The 27466-nt window shown below is 33.0% G+C and overlaps 4 protein-coding genes across 4 annotated transcripts; 2 read left to right on the top strand and 2 right to left on the bottom strand.

Moving 5' to 3' along the window:
* The first annotated feature begins 302 nt into the window (after positions 1 to 302).
* LOC129284975 (uncharacterized protein At4g06598-like) lies at positions 303 to 4901 on the top strand. Its single transcript, XM_054920500.1, has 5 exons — positions 303 to 498; positions 1786 to 2502; positions 3121 to 3196; positions 3317 to 3443; positions 4118 to 4901. Exons 2-5 carry the CDS (start codon positions 1793 to 1795, stop codon positions 4330 to 4332), a joined length of 1128 nt encoding a protein of 375 aa, XP_054776475.1. The 5' UTR covers positions 303 to 498; positions 1786 to 1792; the 3' UTR covers positions 4333 to 4901.
* A 1068-nt stretch (positions 4902 to 5969) lies between these two features.
* On the bottom strand, positions 5970 to 10202 carry LOC129284974 (COBRA-like protein 7). The gene is made up of 6 exons (XM_054920499.1): positions 9957 to 10202; positions 9774 to 9853; positions 7844 to 8297; positions 7382 to 7535; positions 6970 to 7256; positions 5970 to 6336 (listed from the first exon to the last, which is right to left on the bottom strand). Exons 1-6 carry the CDS (start codon positions 10021 to 10023, stop codon positions 6062 to 6064), a joined length of 1317 nt encoding a protein of 438 aa, XP_054776474.1. The 5' UTR covers positions 10024 to 10202; the 3' UTR covers positions 5970 to 6061.
* A 4986-nt stretch (positions 10203 to 15188) lies between these two features.
* LOC129287040 (60S ribosomal protein L2, mitochondrial-like) lies at positions 15189 to 20393 on the bottom strand. Its single transcript, XM_054923184.1, has 2 exons — positions 20235 to 20393; positions 15189 to 16168 (listed from the first exon to the last, which is right to left on the bottom strand). Exons 1-2 carry the CDS (start codon positions 20344 to 20346, stop codon positions 15651 to 15653), a joined length of 630 nt encoding a protein of 209 aa, XP_054779159.1. The 5' UTR covers positions 20347 to 20393; the 3' UTR covers positions 15189 to 15650.
* A 5445-nt stretch (positions 20394 to 25838) lies between these two features.
* Positions 25839 to 26393, top strand: LOC129285637 (zinc-finger homeodomain protein 9-like). Its single transcript, XM_054921389.1, has one exon. The coding sequence runs from the start codon at positions 25839 to 25841 to the stop codon at positions 26391 to 26393; it is 555 nt and encodes a 184-aa protein (XP_054777364.1).
* The last annotated feature ends 1073 nt before the right edge of the window (positions 26394 to 27466 follow it).

Genomic DNA, 27466 nt, shown 5'->3' with positions numbered 1-27466 from the left:
GGAGAAGAAATTATAAAAAATATTTTAAAAATTATTCATTGTATAAGATTTATCATTTTTTATAACTCAATAATTAATTAATTCATGTCTCAAAATAGTAGCAATTTCCATGGAGAAAAATACAATTACTTGAAAGAAAGACATTTGCCTGAAAAACTGAAATTGTTTTACCAGTTGGCTAAAACGAATTGAAGTTATAGAATGAAGCATAATTGGAATAAGTGAGAATTATCGGGGTCAAATTATAAAATAGCAAAAGTTGCAGGCATCGTATATGTGTTGAGTAATGTGTGCTCCATTTTAGCGCCCTGAGGGAGGAAATTATCGAGAGCCAGCTTGAAGGAGAAGAGAGAGAGAGAGAGAGAGAGGGAGAGGGAGGGGTGGAGAGAGAAAGAGGGTTGGCATAAAGAGGGAGAAACGAAGAAAGTGTGCTTTAATTTTAAGCCCCTTTGTAATTGCATTTCGGGATCTCGAATCTTCAATCTTCAATCTCCAAAGGTGAGCTTTTGATGTATTTATTATTCTGGTTGGGTTTTTTAAAATGGAATTACGTTCAGATGTTTACTCATAAGATGAATTTGTCTCCATTTTCATGTTTAATTCGTTTAATCATCTTGCAATTATAAATTAAATTGATGCGCCGGACCCCATTGTCGAACATTGATGCATCGCGTTTGTACAATTGGGATTTTCTTTTCTTCTAAATGGACGCTGTTGTTTATTCGGTACATTCATGCCTTGGCTAGATGCTATAGTAAAAGCAGCAAATGAATGTTCTGATATTTTTTGCGTCCCTTATCTTGGACCTTGGAGAAGAAAGAAATTTTAGACTGCCTGAAACCAAGATGTCCCCCTTTTATAAATTATCTCTCTATTAGTGGTTTGCGGCAGATATTTATTTGGCGGATGTTCAATTTTAAATTTTTCTTACCTGAGTTTTCTGCTGGATCTGTGGTGAACTTCTCATATATTAGTTGCCTGCCTTCAAAGTTTTGAACTTTTTAGGATGACAATTGTTTTATGTTTCCTCCCTAATGTCAAATCAGCAGCCAACAATTTCAGTAGGTCAGTTTGTTCTACATGCTGGCAGTGGCTTACTGTAAACAATTCTAATTATTTGGCGTGATCAAGTATAGCGTGGGAACCTGACTGGTGCTTTACATGAGTCAACGTGACATACACGTGCATTGCTTATAATGAGCAGACAGTCCAATTAATAGTTGACGTTCCTGTACTGAATGGAAAGGACAGAACGTAGGCGACTTTCTGGAATAGAATATATATATATATATAAGAGCTTGATAGATATGGCTTCAAGAGATGGTTTGATGCTTTTTGAGTTACACTTGGGTTGATCAAGAAAAAAGAGTGATCGGTAGAACTGATAGAGCTGCCAGCATGATGCAGAGCTCTTTTTTAATCTCAATGGAGTGTTTGCTCTAATGAACCCTGGGAAGCTCTTGGGCATTTATATATGAACTATGTGCTTGTACTCAACAGCTTGATCCTCCTTTCAATGGAGTCCTGGGTTTTTTTAGCTCATAGACATTATTCTCTGTTAAGTGTTTGCTTATAATAGTTTATTGTGTTGAGATTACTGAGATGCATGTGAAACTGCCGTGATTAGATGTAGTCATTTTGTTTGACCATTAACTGAATGTTTTATTTTTTCATTGATACCTTAACATAAATTTCCATGCTGCTTTATTCGCTTAAGTGATGTGAGTTTAGAATCTTCTTCCCTGGGTGCATGACTTTGGTAATTTATGGAATGTTATTTGACAGGTATTCTATGGCCAATTCAAAGGGATCATCGATGTATTCTGGAAAGCATTCTCAGCTTCCGCCAAAAATTCCATTCCCCTGTGTTTCTCAATCACATTCTGATAATGTCCCAAACCCTATGATTGGTTCAAATGTTGCTCAGAAACCTAGAGAGGGACACAATAACCTCAGGAGGACTTCATCTGAGAGCCTTGTCAATATCATAGAGGAGCAGCCTTCATGGCTTGATGATCTTCTTAATGAACCTGAGACACCTGTTCGTAGAGGTGGCCATCGGCGTTCTTCAAGTGATTCTTTTGCATACTTAGACACATCTAATGCTTTTAACATTAGTTACACAGATCAGGACGAATATCAGTACAAGAATTCGACATCTATTCCATCTTGGGCATCACAAGACATAGATCATGGCAAAGGTGCTTATCAGATACCCATTTATGCAGAAATGAACTCAGCAAAAAAGAAAAATAGGGCTTGGGAATCTTCTGTAAATGCCGTTACACATCCAGGTGGTCCCTCTGGAAGGGACAATGTTGCTTTGCATAGTTCAGGATCATCATGTGCTTCACGTGAAGTAGATGGAAATGCATCAACTGTGAGTGAGAAGTATGAGTCAGTAGAACCTGGTGGACCGGATGCAAAATCGTCTTCTGGAAGAAATGATGGTTCACATGCAAAGCCATCTACATCTGAAACCGATACAAAACGTGCCAAACAGTACGTGATCATTTTCTGTTTTCTGAATGTTTGGCTATTAGTTATTACACTGTTTATAATTGATTTTACCATGACTTTATGACTTGAGGCTGCAAGTTCTGGTGAATGTTTTGGTCCTCTCTTCTGTTGTATTTCCATTTTTTTTCCATGCATAATGTTTTTTTTTTCCAGGGAAAATCCATTAAGACATGCCAAGCTCCTCCTTTTTAGCCTTTGTGATGGATAGCCTAGTTTCCTGTCTCTGTCTTAATTGGTTGAGGAGTTCGCTATGTTCTCAGTTTCCCTTTTAGAAGGATATCTTATCCTCCACTCTTAAGTTTTTTCCCTAAAAAATTTCTTTTATCAGAAAAACAAGATGCCTAGTTGATGGAAATACTTTTAGTAATTTACTTGAAGGATAATGGTTATGACATATCTTTATTAGTTATTAGTGTCTGCCGTATTGAAACAAAACGAGCACTATTTCTCATGTTTGAGCCAAAGATTCAGGGGATGTGGGGGGTGTAAAACAGTTGCACTATTTGTTATTCTTAGAACAAAATTAAGTAGTTATTTGCTTAATTTTATATAGTGATCTGTCTAGATTAAGTGAAGAATTATGAACATTTTGTGATGCAGGCAATTTGCTCAACGTTCCCGGGTCCGTAAACTTCAATACATTGCTGAGCTGGAAAGAAATGTGCAAGCTTTACAAGTAAGTGTGAGCAGAAGACAATATTCTGCATGATTTTAGTCTTTTAGATTATGTTTATTGAAAATGCATGTACAAGGTTTGTGGGAAGTTCTATTCTGATTCTTGTGTGATAATAAATAGGTGGAAGGGAATGAGGTATCAGCTGAACTTGATTTTCTTAACCAGCGGAATCTTATTCTGAGTATGGAGAATAATGCCCTCAAGCAACGATTAGAAAATTTAGCGCAGGAGCAGCTTATAAAATATTGTAAGTTTATATCCTTGACCCTGATAGAGGTAGGAGCGTGAAAGTCAAACTGCAAATAGAATCGTGACTTGGAGGTCTAATTTTTTGAATCATGACTAATAAGATTTACAAAAAAAAATTAAAAATATAATACTCAAGATTGATTTGCACAGTTCAACATCACTCAACCATTCAAAATTTGACAAATTTAGATATAAGACATAACAAGGCTTTCTATCAACAAGTTACACGTCACCTACATGGTACATTCTAAGGGGCCTGTTCAACTTTATTCTTTGCATACATGGAAGAACTATCTCCGCTAGGATTTAATCCTCTTCAGTGTAAATCTTTTTACGGCCATAGTACTGTTGATGGTCACTCGTATGTGCAAACAAAAGAAGATCGGGTCTTGCCACCACTGTTAATACTCAATCTGATAAAATGATAGTATTTTTTGAAATGAACAATGGTGAACTGTCAAATGCCCATTCTTCAGTACCTTATTCCCTAGCCCCAATTCTCCTAGGCAGGAAACTTTAGTAAATTAATGGCAATTGAGAATTAATATGCAGGACTTGAGGAAAACATGAGACTTTTTTTCAGGCTTTTTCAAGTTTTCCTCAGGCATGAGTATTTTCTTCAGATATGATTGGAATTTGTCTTGTAAACTAAGTTGTACATTGTGATCACAGTGGAGCAGGAAGTCTTGGAAAGAGAGGCTGGAAGATTACGTGCCTTGTATCAGCGGCAGCAGCAGCAGGCACATCATCTGACACCACAGCAATCTTCTTCTGGCCCTCGACGAACAAGGAGCAGAGACCTTGAATCCCAGTTTGCAAACCTTTCTATGAAACACAAGGAGTCAAATTCAGACCGTGACCCTGTGACGGGTCCCCTCCGTAGTTAGATCTGCAGTCGACCTGTCCTTTCTGTAGTTAGTTCTGCACTCTAGCTGTAACTGTGTTCTGCCTCTAGATTCAACTGACATATCTACACCTGCGACATAATTGTTCCTTTCCCTTGTGCGGGATTGTGCAGAGATTTCCAGCTTATGCCCTCTCTCTGCCCGCATTTCATGCCGGCATTTGCCATACTGTTAACCCCTTCTTCATGTTAAAAGCAAATCATTTAATTTGCACCTGGTGGTCATTACTGAAAACACGCTCTTTCCATCAGTTGACTTACCGGAGGTGGTAACTCAATAGCTTTTATGGTTTCATCCCTCACTGTACGTTCCTGTGACTATTTTGTAACCATATGCCCCATCTGTTTCTGAATATCCATAGCTGTGGAAATCTGCCTAATATAAACAGCAAGTATCTGTAAGGCTGTTTGGATGTGCGTTATTTTTATAGATGATGTTGAGCTGAAGCTTGTAGAATGATCGTACTAATGAAATATGAAGCGAATATTTCATTTACATACATTATACATTATTTGATGCCGGTGATAAATCTGACTTGCACGTTTTGACTACTGTATGAGTATTTGTTATGTGTTCATCATCTTTTAAAAGTTTTGATGTGTTGATGTGTCTTCCATTGTTCTTGAGGTTTTGTTGTGATGCGTCTGTGTGATTCGGGAAGATATTAATGTAGTTTGAAACTTGTGGATTCATGAATGCTTTTTGATACCCAAAATAAATATATAAATAAATAAAAAGAACATTGATGTAGCTTTATTTATATGTGGTGCATGAGAACAGTATGTTGATCCTTGAAAAGAATATTATGTTTGATAAAATGAAAATATGATTGAAAATGATCTTTATGTCTATTTAAATAATTTTGGTCCCAAAATGTATATTTAAACAAGATTTTAAATTTTTTCTTGTACTGATAGTAATTACAGATATTTTCATGTATGTTTTATCATATGCATGCATATTATATAACCGAGTCTGAACTTCAACATAATTTCTCTGTTTTGATTTCTTTTTTCCTAGGTGGACAAGTCTAAAATCTGATAAATCAGGAGAAATGAGGATTTGTTTTTCTTACTCATTATAGACTTGGGATAACTATTATAACATACCGATATCGTACTTATGATCAACTCAATATATCACATTGTAAATTTTCACCAGAAAAGGATATCACAATAGAAATTAAAAACACTCTCTTATACTTATTCCGTATTCTTGTTTTATAAATTAAAAAAATCACTCATACTCGTACTTATTCCATATTCAATATAAATTTAAAAAAATAACTCACAATAAAATTTCAAAAATCACTCATACTTATTCCATATTCTTAAACTGTAGTAATTTATTGTTTTTCCAAGCAACTCCACTTTTGTTCTAGATTATGCTCTATCACTTTCGTACGCCGAAATCACATTATTGTGATAAAATTATGCCATCAAATACTAAACGATGTTAAAAATCCGTAGTGCACAAGAATTATGATGACATCATTAATGAATGGAGGATATATCTTCCTTTTTCTTTTCTTTTCTTTTCTTTTTTATGGTGAAAAGAGAATATATTTTCAATTCAAGGAAAGAGAACTAACACTAACATTTTGATGTGCCTAACAAATATAACTTAAATATAGTATTATCATTCTCCACAGAAGCTAAACATCTCACAATCCTATGAATAACCATGTATGCCATTGAGTTCTGGTGATTCATCATAAGAATATTGAGAGGATAAAAGATAAGAAAAGCCAGAAAGAAGAAGAGGGAACATAAGCAGAATTGGGGAGGGTAGGGTAGTTATCAGGACTGGGCATAACACATTCATCTCCATTAAATAAAACTGTTCTGGGAAATCCCCATCCTCCATTGAAGGTGAAGATTCCATCATCCTTGTGAAGTAGCATCTCTGTTTGTACATTCCCATTCTCCCCATGTGTCAGCAACATGTCATTGTAGTACTTAATCCCCCAGAACATCACTGTATCATCTGAAATTTCCCAAAAAATCATCTCACTTACAAAACGTATGCATACCCATTACAATCACATAAATACGATCAAGCTTGTCTAGTTTGTGAAATGGAATGAATTTGAAATGGAGCAAAAGCAGGGGAAAAGTGGAAGAATATTAATGAAGGACCCTCAAAAGAATTTAATATCTTACAAGAATCTTAGACAAATCAGATACTTATCAAAATAATAACTTCACTTGTTAATTTATTAGCGTCTACTTGTTAGAAATCCTTTTAAGAAATTAAATTTCTTCAAGAGTCCTTTATTGATATTCTCCCCCAAAAAAAAAGGGACAGGGGATGACTTTCAGATGGGAAATATCAGTTATGTTCCTAAATAAATATGAATAATAAAAAGAAAAGGAAATACTTGTTATTAAGTAATGATCATAGGGATTTAACAGGTATTTCGCAAATAGACTAGATTATCAATTGAGAAGTTTTCTACTTTGATTCTTTTCAAGTGGTTATTTTATTTGCATCAGAATCAAAGTGAAGATCCTTTTCCTCTTGTAAAAGAGTGCTTCTTAAAGAGTCACAAGACTCTGACTTTTTAGCAAAGCATATAATGTGACTTGAGTCTTTCACACAGCATATAATGCAACTTACTGATTTCTCCAAAAATTCCGAGAGGATGGTAGTTGAAGCTGAAAACTTGGGTTAAACTCTGCAAGTTAGGGTGTAAGAGCACAAGATTCCACTGAGAATAGTTCTTGACAAAGTTATAATTTGTGATTGTGATCTTCACTCTCCAATATTTTGTATAGCTCTGCTTCACATGCCAGTGAATCCTAATAGGGCACATGTGCTGTGAACACCTCACCACTGGCTGTGTCTCTTGCGTGCTATCATCTTGTGGCAGTTTCAACAATGAAGGAGTTTTATCAGAACTGGAACTGGAAAAAAGAACAAAGGAAAAAAAATATGTATCTTGTTTTAATTGAAAACCTAACAACAATAATATTACTCCAACTGCATTTAATTGAAATCAATGAAAATTCGCGTGCAACAAAGAACATACTTGACACAGTATGCTCCTGGTAGGCCTTGGCAATTACAGCTGCATTTAGGGCAAGGAACTATGGTATCACTGTAGAAAGCAGATAATGAAACACAACACTTTGGGGCTGATGATGATAAGAATTGAGAGTATATGCATGTTACATTCCATGTCTCTGCAATCATATCAAGTTACAAGACAAATGTTACATTTTCTCATTACAACAACATTCTAAATCATATCAAGACTAGATTTGGATTCAGTAAAAGATAGGTTCAGTAAAATGGTAGTAAGAGTCAATCTTAACAATATATTGCACAAATCAAAACAACACACCATTTCATTGGTTTCTATGAAATGCAAACAAGCGGTTGGAATACATTCTTGTGTAATGTTTGGCTGGTAGAAAAATATTTTCTAAAAGGGGAAACTACTGTCTCTCAACGAATCTAAATCCTATTAAAACTACTCTTAAAAACTTACCAAGAACTTGTGTCCACCGACGACCATCGGTGGTGAACTTGCTAGGAGGGACCTGAAAAGGGTCACTACAAGAGTAACCAGGGATGCCAAGGCTGAAATTAGTAGGCATGGTTAAGTTGTTTGTGTTTGGAACAGAGGGTCTATTGAAATTCATCTGAAACATGGAAGTGATTTGTAAGGGATCTTGAGTGAGGGACGATAGGATCCCTTGTTTACAACAATTTAGAACTTGCTTGTTATAAGGTGTGCCAGGCATGAGATCAATGATGGTTGGTTGCTTCTCACAACAATGTGGCTTATTTTGTCCCTTAAACCTTGAGCAGTTCCCTTGTTCGGTTGCCTCTGCTCCTGACATACTCCAAACTACCTCATCACCCCTCCATGCCCAACTTAGTCTCCAACCCGGCTTCTCCACGTGTCGGTATAGCTGCCAGTTGTGTATTGATACTCTCACCTACAAATGAAATGAAACATGAACTCCATCATCTCTATTTTTGATAATATTAGAGACACAAGCATATATACATTCAGTGACTGATCTAAGGGATGGGAAAATGGTCTTTGCATGTCTCTTATTCAACTATCTATCATTAGGATAAGAAAGGACCAAAGGGCCTGCTGGAAGAACTTGCATGTCACTATGTTGTGAGCCCATTAGCAACAAGATTCATGCTAACATCTGATTTTGGTGATACTAAACACACCTAATACCTTAGTTATTTTGTAAAACATCATCTATATTTCCTTGTGAAAATTCTCTAGCATAAAAATTGAAAAGAAGGAAGCTGCATGTAAGGCAAGTAACAGAAGATTCTCCTTCTCACTTGTACATATGTTAGCAAAGAATTGTATTTGAGATAAAATAGGCAGATTTTCTACCACAACAAATTGTAATATGCAACAAAAAACAATATCCGAATTGATTTCCAGTCTCCTAATTACACTAAACTGAATCCAATGAACGCAAAGATGTTATATTGTAGTGATTGCTACCAATTTTCCAATAATAAAGTCCTGACGCTAACAACCTGGACAGACAGAGGACCTAAGGGTTCGAATGAAAAATTTAACGAATCAAAATTTAGTGGGGCCAAAGACAGGGGCATACTTGTCATTTTGATGCAAAATTTGTTTTGATTTAAATTACTCTTTTCGGTGGGTTCAAATGAAAAAGATTAATAGAACATAATGCCTAAATACATGTACTTTCATGAAATTTAGTGGGAGCATTTGCCTATCCTAAGCTTTATGTAGTTCTGCTTCTGAATTTATGTTTATACCCTCTCATAACTCAATTTTGACAACAATGGAACCTAAAATCAACGAATCTGAAAAGTTTAACGAATCAAACTTTTATATTTCAGTTTTTTAGAGAGAGAGGGAGGAAGAGGAGAAATTGAGAACAAATCAGAGAAGAACATGGGACTTTAGGAGTGACCCATGTGGTCCATGGAAGTGAAAGTGACTAACACCAACCAAGCACACACAACTCAGGTCCCACAGAATGAAGCAGCAGAGGTAGGATGACGTGGCTGTCATTGATTGGACCCCAAATTGGATACGCACAGAAACACGTGGGACTTGGGACTATGTGGAGCAGAACAAAACCCAACCGGAGACAGACATTGAGTACGGTATTGCCCATGCACCCCACTCGTCTTCCTTAAAAATATCGAAAATTCACAGACTTTCATTATTTTTTCCTTATAATTTATATATTCACATTTAAAAAAGACGTGAACCTCCCCATCCCCAAACCCGGATTAAAACCCCAAAGAAGATACTGGGTGGCAGAAACACCATATCCCAGAAACTCGAAACTGAGAAATTTACTTTAAAAATCAGGGGGGAAAACCAAAACTAATTGATAAAATAATAATAATTTTTTTCCAGAGAGAAAAAAAAAAACAAAACAAAACAAAACACTTACATCGTAAGTGTCCCCATTATCAGCCAGGAAATCCCATGTGATTGTGATGTTTCCATTGGGATCCAGCGGATCGTACCCATCTGCAACAATAATATTCAAACTCGAATTAACAATAGAATAAAAAAAACACACAGACACGTACATATTTACACACACACACACACACTAAATGAGGTTGCTTACAGGAAAGAGGTGAGACGAAGACGACGACGACGAAGAAGAAGAACAAGAAAGTCGAAAGAGGAGCCATTGATGGCGGATCAGTTGGGAGAAAACAAGAGAGAGTGATGATAGAAGAAATGGCGATGACGGTGAAAATGGCGGCTAATGCGTCTCCGTGTGTGTGAGGACAAAGGCATGGCGATGTCGGGGCTTGAAATTACAACGCCATTTGTAGGGATGAGACAATGGAGATAATGAATGAAGGCATGTTGGTTTTGGCTTTCTAGTATGTAGCACGAATAAAGGACGAAAAAATAAAATGAGAATTATTAATATTATTATCATCATCATACAGCCAAATTAAAAAAAAAAAAACAAATGGCTACATTTAATGGATTGCCATTTACAGCGGTATCGGCTGTCCTATGGATTTGCTATTTCAGTGTCCCATTCAAATTCCATGTCTAATTTCTTTTACGTCTTTCCAGCCTGCCCCATATTTGGTTCTATAGGAATTGAATTAACTTATCATAAAATCTTGAATTTAAATCCTAAATTGTGTAGACGTGTTAAATAAAAATATCAAAACATGTTCAAGATTCCCATGAGGCTATCACTAATAGAGACCCCAAGATTCAGATTAGTTTGGATTGGTGGTAATAATATTCCTGCCAAGTTCTCATGATGCCGGGGATGGAATAAATAAAATTGAGTTCCATCTGCATATCATTATCATGTCAATTATTCTCTCTACCGTCAACCTCTCTTTAATCTAAATCTCTCATTCTATTATTATTATAAAACATTTTTAATTAAGTTACACTCTCAATAATTTTGTCAATAACATTTAAAATTATATATTTTTCATATCTAATATATATATATATATATATGCTTTTATTTAATATATTTAGTTAGTAAAAATTTAGTCTATAACTTATAAGATCATGGAATCAAATTTCACTATCAATATAAAAAATTTTATGATGAGTAATTTATAAATACTCTTTAAACTTAAAGCATATTCTGATCCTGATTAGTCAAAAGGATCCAAATCACCAAACCTTTTGTTGTGAGGAATAAAATGGTCTCAACTCAATTATTATCTATTTTAGCTATTACTTTCTAACTCTTATAATTAAACAGAGTGGGCCCATCTTGGCAATGAGCTCAAAATAAAGCCTATAAGCTTACCATCAGCACTAACAGTGGGTGAATGGCACCACCTTCCATAAGTTTTAATATTTATATTAATTAATTTTGATATGATATTGATAAATATATATTAATAGTAACAATATTATGGTGTTACTATAAGCCTTGTGTTCTGACTTGACAAACTGATGTTTCTATTATTACAGGATTTTTTTGTGGCATATGTCATGAACTAAAAATAGTTTAATAATTTTGTTTTATATTTCATATTCATTGGCTGTATTTATCTACAGGTATGATGTTTGAGATAGTGATGGCTTATCGAGGGAAATCATATGACGATGACATGTTTTTTATTGGGCATATTATATTTGATATATATATTTTTTGTCATAAAAGGCAGTGTTTGATATTAAAATTTCAAAAGTTATATTTAACCCATTTGGTATTTGATCTATATTCTACTAAAATTCTTAGAATCTATTTCATTATATTTTAATATCACAATAAAATAATTCAATGGATGTTATTTGATAAATTATCATTTATGACCCTTTGATAGAAAGGTAAATCAAGATATACATATAAAATATTATATATCTTTGCTGCTTCTCATACCAAAAATAAATATTCATGAAGCTTTAAAATACTCAAATAGCTAAGAAATTTATTTTGGAATATCAATTTATTTATTTATTGGCCAACAGGAATATCAATTTATTAAATTCAGTAGGCACGGTTGTTAATTAATAGATATAGAGCGTACGCGGAATTGAAAAGCGAAAACCACTGTTGACTGTAAAGATCCCAAAAATTGCAATTAACAGATCAACATTAGCTGTTACCAGCAAATATGGCCTTACCATCAGTTACCAATACTTTTATTAAGCATTCACACTGATTCGCTATTAATTATTTCAAACGTTACTTGAAAATTTATCCATTATTAAAAAAGTTTTCGAATGCTTTAAAATTCTGGTCAAGAAATTTCTTGAAAATGAAAACAACCGACCAAGAAAGATCAAGTTATGTGGTAAAGGAAAACTCAATGTTCCTTAAATAATGTATCAAGCCTGATGAAATGGGGGCCATTGCATACTTACTCTCTGGTATTCAACGTAAGACAAAGTTAAAGTAATTAATTTTATTTTCTCCTTAATTATTCTTTTTATTTAGTATGATTTCAATTCCTAGACGACAATCTATTATAATTATTTATTACAAAAAGGTTAAATTTGAAAAGTTATATATATATATATATATATATTTACAATTTTAAGAATATAACTAATTTTTTTAATAAGTATTAAGTTAGTCAACTTTGTCTTATATTAAGGATTAGAGGGAGCATTATCTAAAAAATAATGATTTTTTTTTTTTTGCAAAGAGCACTCAATACTTTGGGTTGGTCCGGCATCGAGCTGAGAAAACTTTAATGGCATCCAAGATAATTTAAATTAGATTATGATGGAGTAGAAATTCTACAGCCAACATTGCTACATTTTCATAGCTTGAACTTAAAATCTTTAATTAAGTTGGCACAACTCCAGTTGAATAAAATGATGGGAAAGACAGAAAATTTAACAATACATATCAACTACCAACTCAAATTAATGTGAATAACACGAGTTTTCATCTTTTAATTAAGTTGTTGGAAGATACTTGGTTGAGATGGATATAACTTTTACTTTCAGGATTTATCTCAAGGGATAGTAGTCCCTCTAGTTGAATTGCAACCGTGTGGTTGCTGGCATTCAAATTCCTATGCCTTTTCTTTTTCAAGAACTGAGTTTTTCTTTTTTTTCTTTTTTTTTTTTTGTGACAGAAAAAGGGGAGAAAACCGAAAGGAAAGAAGTTGGATGCAAAAGAAAATGTGGAAAGGAGGTGGGACTTTGTATTTAAAGGCAAAAATTTGTTGTGAGCTACGCGGTTTTGTTTGAGAGTGAAATGATGAGAGAGACAAGAATGGAGGCTATCCTTGGATTGTCTAGTGGGCTACAAGACCATCGTCTTCAATCTCCATGGGCAACTCACGTTCTCTCTCCTTTTCTGTTTTTTTGTTTTTTATTAAAATAGAATCAAACAAATCAAAAGACATTACATCATATAGGAGTTCCTTAATTGATCACTTTTATCATTGACCATCTCTTAAATAAGAAGTAGAGGATCATTAAAGGAACTAAAATTGATATAGAACCTATGTGATCTCTCTCCTTTTATTATTCTTTTCTTTAGGCCATCCCCAGATTTGAAAAAAAAAGAGTGAATATTAATAAAAAAATATTTAAAAGAATTTAATATATGAGAAGGAATTAAACTGATCAAATACTTATTAAAATAATAATTTTATTTGTTAATTTGTTACTATTTACTTGTTAGAAATTTTGATCAAATATTAAATTCTTTTATAAGTCCTTTATTAATATTTTCCCAAAAGAAATGGTTTTTTCACATTGATGAAATTTAAATGGGTAAACTTTTCTTTTATGCGTCAAATAAGTTAATTTTGTTAACAGTTGCAGAAAATAAAAAATAATTATACATTTTGAAACTATTTTTATTTATTTAAAAATCTTATATGTGATTCATTAAATAGTTAAATATCTTATATTAGAAACTTAGAATGCATAAATATGACACTTTCTATTCCATGTGTTGATGGAAAAATGACAGAAATTTTTTTTTAAAATATAAAAATGATTATTAAATATTGTGAAATGCAATAATTATTTTTTAGTCCCTAGAAACTTGCTTGAATTTTTTTTGTTTTTTGTAAAATAACATATTTGCTCATATTTTAAAATTTATCAGTAAAATTCAACAATTAAAAATTAATTGCTATTTTTGGAAATTAGCCCGCTTTCTTGAGGAAAATGACTAAACGGAATAGCAAATTACAAGTTGTTTTGTGCAATTTTAGTAGTAAAGTTAGCAACCGAAAATTAGTTACTGCCTTCTTTTGAGAAATGATTAATTTTTTTAAGAAAATAATTAAAATTGAATAGCAAATATGAGTTCTAATGATCATCTTTCTTTTATTTTCTAAAAAGGTAAAAAAAAATCTTTTAACATTAAAACCAATTAACAGATTAATTTCTAGGAACAAAAAAATAATTATTACATTTTGTAATATTTAATTGTTATTTATATATTTCTAGTATATCTTTTTGTCGTTCTCCGTTTATTACTTTCCATATTCTTTATTTTTTCAAAACCCATAAAACTCTAAGTTTTACAACAATCAATTAATAATACGTTTTAATTAAACTATTGAGTTATAAATCAAATGTTTATCAATCAATTACACTATCAAATATACTAACAAACATTACTATAGAAAACATTTTTAAGAGAGGTAATCCAGTTGAATCCAACAACATTTAAATCCAATCTAGTTATATAGATATATTAAATACATACATATAGATGTGCGCGCGGGCGCGGGGTCATGCATATAGCAAGTTTACAAGCTATTCTTAAAGTCATTGCACTTCTTTTCCCAAATTTTGAAAGTGCAATGAGAAATTTGTCTAAATACGCATAAACTTCAACGCTAAATTGCTGCAGATATCTTGATTTGCAAATGGTGCGCACTGTACTTCAATGGGACATCTATTTTATTCTTTTAGCTGGTAACAATACGAAATTTCTTTCCAAATTACGTGGGTTACCGTTGTGCACAATCGCGCAGAAAATATTGGGCACCAAAAAAGAATTCTCGCAGAAAAATTGAACAATTACTTATAATTATATTAACGATAAAATAAACAGAAATATCCGCTTTTCATAGCTTGATGTTCGTGTGCCGAATCTTCAAGCGTCAGGAATATGAATATCTTGATTTACAAACTCATATGTATGATTGTCCCAGATTAATAAATTAATTAATAAAAGAAAGTATAAAAATAAATAGTTTGAAGCACTAAAAAGGTTGCAATACTGGGAAATTGGGATTTAGCTAAGCCAGCCAGCTTCATAATTGATCAGCAACTCAAACAAAAAGCAAAAACAGAATTTGGGAGGGGGGGGGGAATAATAATAATAATAATCTCTCTCTCTTTTTAGGCTTACTCTATTATGAATAACGAGGCCAGTCAGTTCAAAAACAAAATGTATAATGAAATCATCAAGTTAACATGCCTTTTAAAGCCAAATATTCATACCGAAGTAAACAAACAATCACCACTAACATTATCCTACTAAATGAGGTTAACTATATAATTACATGACGCCATTGTGCTCTGTCCACGTAAACAAAATTGATCTAAATTTAGTTCATCAAAGAAGAATAGGACCTTCGCCAAATTTCCTACTGTGAACAGAGGAGCCTCATGAACTTACTAAACCCTTATGTTGTGTATAGCAGAAAATGGAAACATCTGAAAACCGATTAACTTGCAATGACCAATTCACTCCAACAAAATCCACAAAAAGACTGCCCCTTTAGAATTCATCAATTAGACAGATAAAATCTTGTAACATACATAAATGTTACAGCAATTATTACTAACATCATCACACAGAAGAGCTCAAGCTAACCAAGAAAATATAGTCTCAGGCTTACCTTCTGCGCTTTAGAGGGCCAGTCTTGTACCCACTCTTAGTCGGTTTGCCCCAAGGTGAAACAGAAACTCTCCCATATTTTCCACTACTTTTGCTCTTACCCTCTCCTCCACCATGAGGATGGTCTACAGGATTCATGGCCACTCCTCGAACTACTGGCCTTCGACCAAGCCACCGGCTCTGCCCAGCCTTCCTAAGCTTCCTATCACCATGAGTTGGATTGGACGCTCTACCAATTGTAGCCCTGCAACGGGAATCAAACAACTTTGTCTTCTTTGAAGGGAGTTCCACTAAGACATATCTTGATGAAGGATCTTTCAATATCTTCGCACAAGTCCCGGCTGCTCGGACCATTTTGCCACCTTGCCCTGGGTTCATCTCTATGTTATGAATGATTGTCCCAATTCTCATAGCGTTAAGTGGCATGCAACTCCCAATTTGTGAATTTATGTCAGAATACATCATTTGATTCATCACACTCTCACGTGCACTGCGGTTATATGTGTTTGCAGAATCTGTTAATAGCAAAACAAAGAAAGAAGGATTGATATTATATACACATGGATCTAACACCAGAGAAAGGGGAAGAAACAACAACAGGTTAAAATCTTAAATCATATCACATTTTCTTTTGGTACAAAAATCAATATCACATTTTGTTAACTTGACAAAATTTAATGGGGTAACAATACAAACAATAATCCAAAACTGAGATCAACAAGAAATCGGAGTTAACAAAGAGAAACAACCAATCTACCTTTAACTAAAGGGTAATGAGAACTAATCCCCGCATGGGGTGAGGTAACACTCAATACACCTCCCTATGTTGAATGCTTACAATCTAGAAAGAAAAGGGAAAGAGAGGGAAAGAGAGAAGAGAGAATGAGAAACAAAGGAGATGAGAGGTTTAGAGAGAGAGAGATGAGAGAGAGAAGAAAAGAGACAAGGAGATTCCTGAATAATACAACAAAAGCCTTAACCCATTAGGGGTGCAGGCTACATGGATTGTACGATGTCATTATACTCTGATGAAACCCTCTACCTATAAGTTATAAGCAAAACCAGACTGTAAATGTAACTCACAATTACTCTTGCTGAAACAATAGAGTGGGATTACAATCAAATAAAGACTGAAATTACACTGAATGGCAATTACAGAGCATGAAACAACATAACTATACTCTTGAGCAGCAACACGGACACTGGTCTCTCACAAATACAAACTGAAGTAGAAAGATAAAATGATGAGAGAAAAGATTTCTTCACCCCAATCTGGCATTCGAGAGGCCAGAACTTCCTCACCTGAAATTTCCAATAGTCCCTCCTCATCCTCATCACGGAAGTACATATTTATAGAGTCAAAAGTAGGTCATTACCCCTGTTGACACTACCCCTTACCCTAACCTAACCTGACTTTTCTTTTATTATTGATTACCGTTATAAACTCAAATAATCTTGACCACTGGTCTTAGTCTTCTTTAAATCATCCCTGCCTAGATTGTCCACTGTAGCATTAGGAAATGACAGGAAATCTTTGGGAATCACCAGCTCTATCTACTCTATCATTATCAAACTTTTAAAAATATTGTTACCAAAGAGGTCTCCGATCAATAATTTTCAAAAGTATTTATTTTTGCCTTCCTCTACCCCTCTTGACAGGGCTCAAAGTTATCTATTCTACTTTCCTCACAAGTGCCTCCCGTAATCTTCTTTATACATATCCAAATCATCTCAAACAATTTTCTACCAACCCTCAATAGGTGTGACATCTACTTTTTCTCTAACGCACTCATTTTAGATTTTGTCTTTAAGTATATATCCACACATCCATCTTAACATTCTCATCTTTACTGCTCCAACTTTATGCTCTGCTGTCCCGTTAAAGCCTAACATTTACTACCATATAGTATTGCTAATCTTATAGCAATTCAATAAAACTTCCCTTTAAGTTTATTAGGTATTTTACGATCGTAAATAACTCTTTAGCATTTTTCCAATCAAACCATCCAAATTGTAACTTATGTACAAATCTCCATCAATTGTTCCATTATATTGAATAATAGCTTCAAAATATTTAAACTTTTCCATTTGAGGTATAATTTGATCACTCAATTTCACTTTCAAATTACTACTTCTTGACTTCTTATTAAAATTACAATATAAATATTCCGTCTCACTTCCACTCAGGCACAAACTTTTTGACTCTAATGTCCACCATAACTCAAGTTTATGGTTAATCTCTTCTCTTGTCTCTGCAACAAAAACTATCCCATCCGCGAAAAGTATACATTTGGAGATTTCTCTTGAATGTGCTCAAGCAAAACATCCAAGACTAGGTTAAACAAATAATGACTCAAAGATTATCCCTGATGCAACCCAATCTTTACAAGAAAGTCTTTTATTTCGCCACAAGACGTTCTCATACTAGTTGTTGCCCCCTCACAAATTTTGCATAGCTCGAATATAAGCAACCCAAAACACCTTCTTTTCCAATGCTTTCCAAGAGAATCGTGAATAATACACTGAATAATTCACACCAAGGTCATGCCATCTGAATTACATTAGTGAAGTGTACTTATAGCCTCCCTATTCCTGAGGGCTATTAACAACCTTTAACTAACTAACACCCCCCAACAGCTACTTCTTCCGCTCCAAAATATAAACATTTCTCTAAGCTAATCTTGACTCAAAATATAAGCAACCAATACATGAAAAAAAAAAATTCAATTTTAACCCTTGTATTTATCAACCTAAATCTTGATGTAAAGTTATCTCTCGCTCATCGTGAAATACATTAGTAATTGAAACTAAAGGTAAAACAAGAACAACAAGAACAACAACAACAAGCCTTTATCCCACTAGGTGGGGTCGGCTACATGGATTGCAAGACGCCATTGTGCTCTATCATTTATCAAGCTTTTAGGAAAAGGTAAAACAAGAAAACAATATATATTTTTATAAGAATGAGGACTTTGTTAGCATGCGGATTTGTCCAAAAACATTGCTTATATTTTGGACTGGAAGGAGTATTTTATTATTAACTAACAGAAACTAACACAATTACAATGATACAACAATCCTCTAAAACAATGTGATACCCCTTACATAGATTTTACAGTCACCAACAAACGAGGTAATTAATAACAAAATTAGCAAACTAATTATCTTGACAACTTCCAACACATTTTATGCTGCTCTTCTATTGTTTTTTTCCATTCTTCTGATTGACCACCAGAAATAAGGGTAAAATGTGATAGCAAGGCAAACCTATTAGCTCCTAACTTTTGTATGACATAGTAAACGCCAATAAACAGAACTGCTTATTTCAATACTCTTAGCAAGACAGCATGTTATGATTCTATTCAATTCTGCATAATCAAAATAAAAAGATATCTATACATATCCTCCTCTAGTTGAATGGAAATGGATACAAATATGGATTTATCTGAGCACAATTTTCATCATTCTAAGAAAGTAACGAAAGAAACCATCAATAGATCCAAACCTTTTGATTTCAATTATTTCAACTTATGAGACAGAACTAAAAAATTTTCATATCTGTTTCCATAAAAGGAATGAAAAAAAATAAACTTCAGAAATATATGTCAAGAAATCCAGTGTCAAGCTTCAGCATGTTCTTTACTCAATTGTTCTAATGAAAAAGCATCCAAATCACTGTTGTTAAAGGCACTCGCCTTTGCACCTTAGGTGCTGAGGCGAAGTGCAGAACAGCCCCATCACCTCTAGTGTGAAGAGAGGTGATGGGTTCACCTAGGTGCTCGCCTTTGGGTTCCTTGTGCACCTTTTGGCACTTGGTTGCAATTTTTCAAAGTATTTAATGTATAAATTGATTGCTACTTTGTCTCTGTGTTTCTTCATATGACACCATTTTTCAGAGTATTTATATGAAGGTTAAGTAAATTTCAATTTATCATTTTATCTTAGATTTGTTGTCCCATATATTATGCATTTTCACATGGAAGCAAGTTGCTTCACTCGGCTTGAGCGTGCCTATTGCCTTTAACAACACTGATCCAGACATTTTCGTGAGCGCTTGTCCTTGGCTGAACTCGAAAATCACCATGAAGCTAAGCTCCTTTGAACATTTAAAAATAAATAAGATACTCTACTCCCCATGTAAGAATAACAGAGCAAGCCCAATCCCCGTAAACTAGGCATTCAAGCCTTTCAATTAAAATAATGTTGAAAAAAGCCTTCAAGACTAGTTCACCCACTTCCTATTCCTATCATCTTCACTGAAACCAGGCTAAAACGTTAGAAACTTGAGCAAACCCTACAGCTTATCACTCACTCACTCTCACTACGGTCTACGGCAAAGGCAACCATGTAGAACACACAGGAAGCCACCCTTCTGAATCCAGAAAAGAAGCGGACCCCTTCAATCTTCATCCGACTAAAACCATTTGGAATATTCGACTTCTCAGCCAAAAAAAAAAAAATCAACATTAACAGATAAATCATTTTCGTTCACCCCATTGACATGAAAGCCTAGGTTTCGTAGGAACATAAAAACGCCACGGAAAAAGCAGGAGAATAAAAGAGATGAGAGAGGTCAAGTACCGGAAGCAAAATTTCGAGAAGCATTGTTAAGAAATGATAAAGGTTTGAGGAAGTTAAGAATGCCAATACTCGAAAACGCAGAAGAAACTGCGCGAGCTCTCCAAAGAGCCATGGATCTGGACTGCGATCAACTAGGTATTGAGACTGGAAATTAGCTTTCAATTGCGATACCCGAGTGACGAACCTTGCTGGGCTTATGGACCTAACGGCCCAATCCCATTCTCTCATTTAAACTTTATACGGACTCCGTAAGTTTATAAAGTTTGTATTAAAAAAAAAAAAGTATATAAAGTTTTATTCTTTTAAAACAACATTATTTAATATAATTCATATCATCAAGAGGGGTGTCCATGTTTAGTGCCTGACAATGTCTCAAACAAAATTCCTCTAATGAGAAGATACATGTTCATAACCAAAAACATTATTAATGTAATATATATAATAAAATAAAAAATTATTATTATTCATTATTGGTAGAAAAGTGGGGCACCCTAAATCCTATGGTTTTGATATTTCATCACAACTTAGCATTGGTTTATAGTAATTGTTGTTTATAGAATACAATGGCATTATGCAATTGCCGTGGTGTATTTTACTTAATGAGACGAGTAAAATTGTTATTGTCTGTATGAGCTTATATACTATTATAAAATTGGCTATATTTTATGGTTATTTTTTCCTATATTTGACTATCAAAAACATCAAATAACCCTCTGTCATGTATAAGGGATGTTTTTAAGAAACCGTTAAATATTATGCCTAAATAGTTGATGGTTGTTATCAACCATCATATATAAGTGCTAAAATTTAGCTTATAAGAGGAGTCATGAGATCATATTTGACGGTTATGATATATAACTGTTAAGTATTCATCACCATATTTGACGGTTATTGGCATAACTGTCAAATATTACCTTTGTTTTTTTTTTTTTAAATTGAGAGGCTACATATTTCACAACTCCTTATATTCAAACCAAAGTATATATGCAACCAGAATTCAATCCCAAATACTTCTAATATATAATTAAAACTAATCGATTGAAAATATATAAAACAATTATTTTCATATATAATAGTATTGAATCCTCCAATGATCTAAATCGAAATTACCCCCCTGAATTAGTCACATATTGAGCCAACAACTATAATGAATTTTAACACCACTCCTCGATAACTTCATTGATGCTAGCATCCTCAAATACTTCACAATACCTGTTTGGGTAATACTGCATTATATATAATCAAAGAAAAGTTAGTTGACATATTTTTAATATTGTAAAATAATTGAATTCAAATGACACACACACACACATCGTCGAAGAAAAGAAAATGACAGTCTGCTGGTAAGTAATGATATTTTTAAGATATCCCATAAGACAATATCCATAATCCAAGCTATTATCCTTTTGTTGAGGGCACTTTAAAAAAACCAATGAAAATATATTAATGAATTAAAACAAATAAACATATAATAAAGACAATATTCAAAGGAAATACCTTGATTATGTTCCAATGCAGGATTGATCATATTTCTTGCCTCTTGAAATACTGAGTTGTATCTGGGTGCAATACAACACCGTTAGCCCTAATAAATAGACAAAAAATATTGATGTTTAAAAATTTGAAACAACAAAAAATATATAAGTTAATTAAGAAGCTTACATATTAAACATCTCCATTAAATATTGCCAATTACTTGATAGCTCATCGGCAGAATTCAAGTAGTAAAAACCATGGGCATATACCAACTGACTGGATGGCAATTAACATCTAAGGTTCTTAAGAGAATTTAAAAATGTTATAAAATGAAATTCTTAAAGTGAAATTAATTTGACAAGTTCAAGTAACTAACTTTCACCTTACATGTAAGGTGCCAAGAATAATAGTTCTTTGAAAGGTTATTGTTCGTTGCCCCAAAATACTTAGACAAAGCAATTGACATTAAAGATAAATTTTAAGGAGAATCAGCAAGATGCCAAAGCTTCTCATCTTTAATCCTCTCTTTTGCATGCCACGTTAAATTTTTTTGAATCAACAGCACTGCCATAACATCTAAATCTCGATACTACGGGAAAGTACCAATGCCTTCTCCAAACTCTTTCCATTATCCTTATAATGTAATGCATTGCATTTAGGATAATGAGTTAGCGATGCATATTCATTTTTGAACAAAATACAATTGTTGGGATAAATACGTATCTTCTCATAGCTCATACTCATAGATCACATGACCAATTTTGCATCGTATGATCAAGTTGGAAGATTATTATCCTTCAATAGCATTTCATGAATAAGTGAAAGAAATTATATGAAGATTGTATCAGTCAAACCGCCCCTCGCTTTTAAATTATACAATCTCAAAACAGTGGTAAATTTTTAGAATTTAGTGCAATCATTGTACATAGGTGTCTACATCATTTTTCAACCTCTCAAGTATTTTAGGATAGCCCTTAAGTTCTTCCTCAATCGCATTAACCATCTCTTCAACACGGTCTACCTCTTTTGTATTTGTGTCAAAATCATGTGACACAAACTACTACAACTACTTTTGGTCACATTCCTTGCTTCACCATGCTTATACCAACAGTTGTAAGTTTGATCAATTCTGTGACACACTAAATGATCTTCCAACTCACTCTTGCTAATTCACTTCAAGATACCACATCTTACACAAGGGCACACAATATGTTATGGTAATTTTCATGCTCAAGTGCAAACCTAATAAATTCTTTAACCCCATCCAAACATTCCTTTGATACTCGATTCACAGACATCCATGTCTTATTCATAATCCTAATTTATCAAAAATTATTTTAGAAAATGTAATGAGTGGCTCAATCATATTGGAGGAATACTTGAGACAAACACAAGAAAGATTAACTACTTAAAAGCATCCATGAGTCATGAGCCACTACATGCAACATAATCCATTTTTAAGCTAAAGTAAAATAAATACTTGCAACTATACTTAGTTTTTTGAGAAATTAAGTATATATTTTAAGTATTAAATAAAAATTCGGCAGTATAGCCATTTGAAAATGAGACTTTCTCAAGCATATGCCCTCTATTCATACTTAATTTCATCCCCATTCAATCTAGTAAACATAATTATTCAGCCCAAATCAACCACGAAAATTTACAACTATGTCAAATTTAATTACTTTTAGATCAAAATCTAATAGCATAACAGCTTAAAAATGTGACTTTTTTGAGGTGTTTTGCCATCACTTCATACTAAATTTCACAGCCCTATACAATTCAATCCAACCTAATTCAACCATAACAATAACAACGAAATTCACAATACAATAAAATAAAACATATAATAATCAAACAAAATATAATTCAAAAAATTGCTTTAAATTTGCCTAAAAATAAATCACCAATAAAACTAACAAACTAATCATACATTCTTGGTCCAATAGGCATTTTAAAGTAACCCATAACAACAATTCAAATTAATCCCATAAAGTGGATTCAAATTAATCCCATAGTTCTCTTCAAATTTCTAAAATTATTATGCATTCGTAAATTCTAGCAGTGGAGAGTAAGAAAGAAAGAGGAAGGTGAAAGAAGCATGCTTACCTAAATTTAAGAAGCCCAATAACGCTGATGAACCTTTGAATGCCTGTGGAGGAGGTGAAATTGAAAATAATGAAGATAATACTCGAGAGCAAATGGGGTATGCCTAAAATGAAGGGGATGGGCCGAAATCGAGCTAGGAAAGGTGAAATCAAATTGGGTATGCTAGAATCTTACTAAATCATAAAGAGAAGAGAGAGAAGAGAGATGATAAAAAGAACGGCAGGTGAGTTCAAGGATGCAGAAGGGGTGGATTTTAAATCACCATGTTTGATGGTTGCCCATTTTAACTGCCAAATATATTACACAAAGTTTGACGGTTCAATAAGACAACCATCAAATATATTAAATTTTAATTTTAAATTAAATTATTTTTCAACAATTTGATGGTTCCCTTACGTAATTGTCAAACTTGTAACTTTATTGTTCATTAAGTGTGACAGTTTCCTATGTGAACTGCCAAATAAGCTAAATTTCAAAATTTTACCTCCACGTATTTGACAATTCTTTGAATAACTGCCATATATCAGGCATCATATATGCCTGATTCTATGATTCTATAATAATGGTAGTAATATTTAAAAAAAATATTAAGAAATTATATAAAACAAAATAAATAATTTTTTTCATCACCCCAATATCTTGGGAAACTCAGGGTATTACCATCTCTTGCTCAAATTAGTCCAAACTTCTATATTGTGGGACTATTATTATCAAGGCGGACTCACAGCTATCTCAAAAATATTTTTGACATATTTATTTAATATAATTGCATATCTTAAGATTCAAACTCAAAACTCTAATTAAATAAGCTAATTTGACCCCCTCGTAAATTATTGTTGTTATTATTTCATTGTGTTAGAGGACATGGGGGATGCCACCGCTAAGCAAGTTTTTTGTAGTCCTTAATTTGTGTCAATTCGTATTAGTCTATCTATATATATTCATCGCAACTCAATCTTGGTTTATAATTGTTTATAATATAATGTTGTTATGGGATTCACGTAGCTGATATCGCTTACAAAAACATGACTTCTTTGTTAATTGTTGTTGTTGCAACTTATAAATCTTAGCTTATAAGGAAAAAAAGGTAATTTTTTATGATTTTTTTTGTCAAAATGGAAAAATGTATATAGTCAATGCTCTTAAACTTTAAATATTATTATTTATTAATTCAACTCAATTAATTGAGATACATAATATCTTGATGAATTTCCAAAAGACAATGCAATCACTCCAAAAGTAGACATTGTTCCACCACAATACAATGAATCTATTAATTTCTCAAGAATACCCAAAATAAATAAGGAAATTAAAGTTTTGGTTAACCAAACAAATGTTTAGGAATTTAATAGACATACCTCAGCTAATATTTCAAATTTAATTTCAATCATCCATATGTTATAATCATATTTTTATATAACTTGAACCATTATTTTGAATAAGTTTATTGTTATTATTTTTCATTTTGCTTTATATAAGTTAAGAAATTTTAAAAATTAGAAAATACAATGAAATTTAAAAGGAATAAAATGCAACTATTATGCACATTTCATATGTATACTAGATATAAGCTCTTTAATTGGATCCTCGTTAGAAAATCGAATTAAAATAAAATATGAAATTTATAGCAAGTTAAAAATGTAAATTTATTTTTAAAAAACCCCATGCAATAAAAACAATGAAACAATCTAGTGGCTATAGCATGAACAATTAAAAAAAAATCTAAAACCAATTTCGGAATGGCTTATTCTCCATGCCTCCCAAACCTTCCTTTTTTATGTAGGAGAAATTAACTACATTCTTCTAGATGACCCATTAAATTAAAATATTTTTTTAAATGATCATAATACATAATAAAAGATATAAGTCAAAATTATACATATTATAGTATTAAAAAAAAACCTTGATTAATTACATAAGCATATTTCTTTGCACGAACTTTAACTAATTGTGTGAGGATCCACTCCTCTCTATATAAAACGCCTCCTTCTCATGTCGCCGTCAAGTCCAACATTAACAATGTCTGATATTAACATAAATGTTTCGGCGACTTACAAGCAAGAAGTGATCTACAAGGAGTGTCTGCATAACCATGCAGCCTCTCTCGGCCTTGTAGCCAACGATGGTTGCTATGAGTTTCTCAAACCTAACACAAACAACACCGTTGACGGTGACTCCCAGCATGAGTTTCTCTGTGCAGTTTGCAAATGCCACCGGAACTTTCATCGGAAAGAAGTTATCTATACTCCTATCATGCAAATCCACCACCACCAGCAACCAAACTTTCCGGCAAGACGTGGAGGATCGCCAGCAAATGTCGATGTTAACAATAACAACAACATCGCAGGACGGAGGAAGAGGAAGAAGAGGACGATGTTCACGGCAGAGCAACAGAGCCGAATGGGGATTTTCGCTGAAAGGTTGGGTTGGAGGCCTAAAAGAGCTGATAAGGAAGAGATTCTCAATTTTTGCATGCAAATAGGGATCAGTCGTAGAATGTTCATTGTATGGGTCAACAATAACCGGCGAAGGATGAACCAGGATCAAGCCGCGGCTGCCGCCGTCGCCGTGTGATTGAAAAAAAAATATATATATATATATATATATATGAAGAATCTCAAGTGATGTTTCTTCTAAGTGTTTGCTATCAGAAATAATTTTGTATCCATCTATTATCAAGATTCAACATGACACAATTTATAACCATATGATTATTATTATGCCATGTTTTATATGGATCTTTGAAATCTGATGGTAAACATATAGAGAAATTTCACTTGCTTTTATGCATCAAAATAAAGAACAACCCATGGAGGGAAAAATTAGAGCGTTGTTTGCTTTCACACAGGATTAGTGGTTTGGATTTTTTTTTTTTTTTAGCTTATGCTTTTGGCGATCTTTTATAGTGTTTAATTTGAATAAAAATCTCTTCGTAACTTTAAGTGCTTTGGTTTATTTGAGTGTACTTTGAATTTGTCAATGTGGAGTTCTTAATATTTTTTCATCATCTTTTTTATGTTATTTCTCTATGATAACTTGCTTGTTTTGAGTTTGTCCTGGATTTTCTTACATAATTTTCTTCCTTACTATTCCCTTCATCCCATTGCTCATTTGATCATTATTTTATAATTGAAATTTTATTAGAAACAAATATCGATTGAGATCTGTCTTGTTAATAAAAATTTTCAAAATTTAAAATAAAACTGATGAAATAAAATTACTTTACGTTATTATGAAAAAAATAATTGAAATGAATATGATTTTACGATTTAGGATTTTATAGTATACATCAAAGAAGTAAAATTAATCCAGTTGATGAAATATGATTTAAAAACAGTTTCTTTATTTAGTGACCAGAAAAAAGTCAAACACAAATATATTTTTAAAATTTTTACTTTTATTTATTAAATTATAAATAGATTAAAAAATTATAATACAGAAACATGAAAGAAAACTTAAATATCTTAATTTTGTTAGAAATGCAGCATTTTGATAACTTCGCATTTTCACACATTTAATCCAATATCTTTTTTACTGCTAGTTAACTTTTGTTCAATCAGTCATAACTACTAAATATCACTATCAACATGAAATATGTTATGAAAAAAAGAAGCTGAAATATGAGAGAGAGAGAGAGAGAGAGAGAC

Source organism: Prosopis cineraria, unplaced genomic scaffold (assembly GCF_029017545.1).
Source record: "Prosopis cineraria cultivar Desert tree isolate PC_DT_omini unplaced genomic scaffold, ASM2901754v1 PC11, whole genome shotgun sequence".
Lineage (NCBI taxonomy): Eukaryota > Viridiplantae > Streptophyta > Magnoliopsida > Fabales > Fabaceae > Prosopis > Prosopis cineraria.
This window is presented reverse-complemented; position numbering and strand designations above follow the sequence as displayed.

What these genes read in the sequence shown, in the direction of transcription:
- LOC129284975 (XM_054920500.1), top strand. Translation starts at nt 1,793, where the DNA reads ATGGCCAATTCAAAGGGATCATCGATGTATTCTGGAAAGCATTCTCAG. An exon ending in GAAATGTGCAAGCTTTACAA is followed by an intron (nt 3,197 to 3,316) that starts GTAAGTGTGAGC and finishes GATAATAAATAG; the next exon opens with GTGGAAGGGAATGAGGTATC. An exon ending in GGAGCAGCTTATAAAATATT is followed by an intron (nt 3,444 to 4,117) that starts GTAAGTTTATAT and finishes TTGTGATCACAG; the next exon opens with TGGAGCAGGAAGTCTTGGAA.
- LOC129284974 (XM_054920499.1), bottom strand. Translation starts at nt 10,023, where the DNA reads ATGGCTCCTCTTTCGACTTTCTTGTTCTTCTTCTTCGTCGTCGTCGTC. An exon ending in ATAATGGGGACACTTACGAT is followed by an intron (nt 8,298 to 9,773) that starts GTAAGTGTTTTG and finishes TTTCATTTGTAG; the next exon opens with GTGAGAGTATCAATACACAA. An exon ending in TCGGTGGACACAAGTTCTTG is followed by an intron (nt 7,536 to 7,843) that starts GTAAGTTTTTAA and finishes ATATGATTGCAG; the next exon opens with AGACATGGAATGTAACATGC.
- LOC129287040 (XM_054923184.1), bottom strand. Translation starts at nt 20,346, where the DNA reads ATGGCTCTTTGGAGAGCTCGCGCAGTTTCTTCTGCGTTTTCGAGTATT. An exon ending in TTCTCGAAATTTTGCTTCCG is followed by an intron (nt 16,169 to 20,234) that starts GTACTTGACCTC and finishes TGCTATTAACAG; the next exon opens with ATTCTGCAAACACATATAAC.
- LOC129285637 (XM_054921389.1), top strand. Translation starts at nt 25,839, where the DNA reads ATGTCTGATATTAACATAAATGTTTCGGCGACTTACAAGCAAGAAGTG.